The 3,310-nt window shown below is 64.4% G+C and overlaps 1 protein-coding gene across 1 annotated transcript in view; it reads right to left on the minus strand.

The window, feature by feature from the left end:
• LZTS3 (leucine zipper tumor suppressor family member 3) overlaps positions 1 to 3,310 on the minus strand; it is a 7,830-nt gene that overhangs the window by 1,702 nt on the left and 2,818 nt on the right. The window contains 5 exon segments of the mRNA XM_014582282.2: positions 2 to 244; positions 584 to 1,002; positions 1,005 to 1,431; positions 1,720 to 2,181; positions 2,759 to 2,924. Coding sequence (XP_014437768.1) covers positions 2 to 244; positions 584 to 1,002; positions 1,005 to 1,431; positions 1,720 to 2,181; positions 2,759 to 2,924 — 1,717 coding nt within the window.

The following is a 3,310-nucleotide window of genomic DNA, read 5'->3' on the forward strand; positions in this document are numbered from 1 at the left end:
GGGTCGGCGCGGGCGTGAGGCAGGCGGCGGGCAGCTCGCCCTCGCCCAGCTCCAGGCTGGCCTGCTTGCTGCCGAAGGAATCCCTCAGGCTGAGCAGCTGCTCCTCCTTCTCCCGCAGCGAGGCTCGGCCCTCCCGCAGCTGGGAGCGCAGCCCCACAATCTCACTCAACTTCTGCGACACGTCGGCCTGCGAGTCCTTCAGCTGCTGCTTCAAGAGGGAAATCTCACCAGCCTTCTGGCACACCTGGGCAGGGCAGGTGAGAAGAGAGGCCAGAATAAAAGCAGAGCTCTGCTCCCCCAAGCCTGCCCCTTATCTAACCCCTTGGACACCCAGCTTCTCCAGGTCTCCAGCTCAGCCCTTCCACAGGCAGAAATGACACCTGGGACTCCCTGCCCCAACTCAGGATAGAGAGGGATGATCTCATCCAGCTCTGGGACTGCCTCTGGTCCTCCCAGACTCTCCTGATGGACTGGGTGTCCCCTACCCCTCCACTCCCCTTTCTGACAGTGGTGGGCTACTGTGCTGGGCTGGCCCAGACGGAACTGGACACACAAGGGGAAGGCCCAAGCCCCCAGCCCGCACCTCCCACTTAGTTTCCTCCATCCGGGGCAGGAAGTCGGCCTGCTCCTTCTGGCAGGCGGCCACCTTGTCCTCTAGCTCTTCCCGCTGCCGCATGAGCCGGGCCGCCTCCTCCTGCAGTTGCTTCTTGTCCTGCTGCAGCCGCAACACCTGCAGCTGTAGGCCCTGCTGGGCACGCTGGGCGCAGCGGGCCACCTGCTGCAGCTTCCCGCTGCAGCCCTGCCTCAGCTCGGCCAGCTCCCGCTCCCATGCCTTCTGCCGCTCCTCCAGGACCTGGGCCACGGCTGCCTCGCTCTGCTCCAGGCTGCGCCGCAGAGCTGCCACCTCCTGCTCCTTCTCCCACAACCGCTCCTCCAGCTCCTGGATCAGAGCACTGGGCGAGGGTGGTGAGCAGGCCGCAAACGGCAGGGGGCGCGCCGCGGGTGGCCTGGCCGCCCCATGGATGACGATGACCCACTCTTGCTGGAGGCCCGCCCACTGTCGGAGGTCCCCAGGTCCTGGTAGCCTGACCCCCCACCACTGCTGCCACCACTGCCACTACCATAACTGGCAGTGCCGATGCGGTTGATGTGGCTGGTGGAGGCACTGAGGGGCGCCAGGTGCTGGCTATAGCTGGAGCTGTAGGTGGGCAGGCTGGTGAGCGAGTTCCGGCCCGAGTCTGAAAGGCCACCCCCACTCCCGCCTGCTGGGGTCATGGTCCGAGACTTGTCCAGTCCACCCTTAAGGCCGCCAGGGCCCTGTCGTCCCTCAGGGGTCCCGTTGGTCTGTGGGGGACACAAGTTCTGCATGGAGTGGAAATTCTTGGGTACGACAGGCTTGAAGGCCGATGGCCGAACTAGCGGCTCCGAGCACTGCATAAAAGCAAGGAAGAGGGGGTGGGCATGGGGAGGAGCCCTTCAGTTGACCCTGGCCACTTCCCTCTGGTGGACGTGTTCAGCCCCACCCCTGGCCCTACTGGGTCTCCATCCTGAGAGGAGATGGAGACTGTCCCCACTTCATGGCTTCCCCAAGCTAGAGCTCTGTCCTGGTCCCCCAGCTGGACCTAGCCCCAAGGCTCCACTCCATGGCTCTCCAGCTCAGCCTCCAGGAAGCCCCCCCACCCAGAGAAAGGCCTGCGGGTCTCAGGCCCGGGGACTGACCTGGTCTAGCTTGCCAGAGGTGGCCAGGAGCTTGGGTGGATGGCTGGGCTCACGATACTGTGGTGGGGCCTTGTCACTGCCACCACTGCTGCTGCTGCCGCCACTGCTGCCCACCACATTGCCACAGACATCCGTGTGGTCACTGCCCCGCAGCTCGCCATTGAGGTAGAGAGAGTTGGCGAGAGCCTTGTCCTCTGAGGGGTAGCGGCCTGGCCTCTCCCTGCTAGCCCCACTGCTACGGGGGCCAGGGAAACTGCCCTGGCTGCCCCCACCTCCCGTGCGGGTGCCCACGCTCTTCATGGCAAATTCCTGGGCATGGGCCACTCCACTGCCCATGGCCAGGCGGGGGTCTGGGGGCCCAAGCTCAGAGGGCCGCGGGGCAAAGGCCAGGAGGGGATCCCGCCCCGGGTCAGCACGCACAGGTAGTGTCTCCAGCTTCGCCATGACTAAGCCAGGGGAGCACTGTGGGCACAGGTGGGAAGGCAGAGACAGGTCAGATCCCACCCCAATCTCACCCACCCAGCTAAGTGAGCCCCAGCGCCACCCTGCCCCATAGCCTCCCCTTTCTTACAATGGGTACAGGTGTTCCCAGACATCTAAGGTGAAGGGATAGGGCTGGGGTAAAACTACCAGCTGAATAATGAGGCTGCCTGTTGCCCACCTGACAAAGTCCAAGCCCCTAGAGTCATGCACATACCCTCCCGGCTTTGCTCAGCCTTCCACTCCTCCGCGGCTGCCTCAACCCCACCTCCACCTCCTCCGGGAGCTTCCCAGCTAGTGTCCTCTTCAACTCTGCTGAGCCCTAGGGGTCTGTACCCTGGGTCTGGGCTCCTACATCCCAACCTCATGGGCTGGAGAGATGGGGTTGGAAGGGGAGAGCAGTCCTGAAATCCAGTAGGGACCCCTGGAAGCCAGAGACGGAAGAGAAACATACCCTATCCAAAAATTGAGGAGGTCCTTCCCAGGCCCCTAACCTAGGGTGCTGCGGTCAAGTGGGCAGAAGTGGACGCTCACTGCCAGCGCAGGCTTCTCTCCTTGCCTCTCCCAGAGGGTGGGGGGCCGAAGGCTCCTCAAGCCCAGGACCCTCCAAGGCCCCGTGTGCAGGGGCCATGTGTCTCGCTCTCGCAGTCAGGGCTCGGCCCGATCCAGCTGCACGACTTTGGACCTGCCGCCAGCAAAGCCATTCCAGGCTGCAGTTTCCTTCTCTGCGAAATGGGAGGAACCGAGGACCTACCTCCAGGGGCTGCCACTTGCCAGGCTCCCTGAGGTCACAGGAGCAAGCGGTGCGGGGACCGTGGGGGTCAGGCAGATGCAGTCACTGCAGTGCACTGCTGGGTTGCAGGTGGGCGCTGCCACCAGCATGGCCCCGCCCGGGTGGACAAACCCAGAGCCTCGGCCTCAGCGGGTGGCAGGGGAGTCCTCCCAGAGGTTTTCAAAACTCAGCCGCACAGAGGTCTGGCATGAGAGGGTTCCTTCTCTGAGGTCAGTACTCCTCAGAGGTCTCCCGGCTGGCTGAGGCGAGCTGTGGACGCCGGGCCGCCATCTGCTGGCACGAATGAACCTCCCTCCCCGCCTGCGTTTCCCACAGGTG

Source organism: Tupaia chinensis, unplaced genomic scaffold, assembly GCF_000334495.1.
Source record: "Tupaia chinensis unplaced genomic scaffold, TupChi_1.0 Scaffold143574_1, whole genome shotgun sequence".
Lineage (NCBI taxonomy): Eukaryota > Metazoa > Chordata > Mammalia > Scandentia > Tupaiidae > Tupaia > Tupaia belangeri.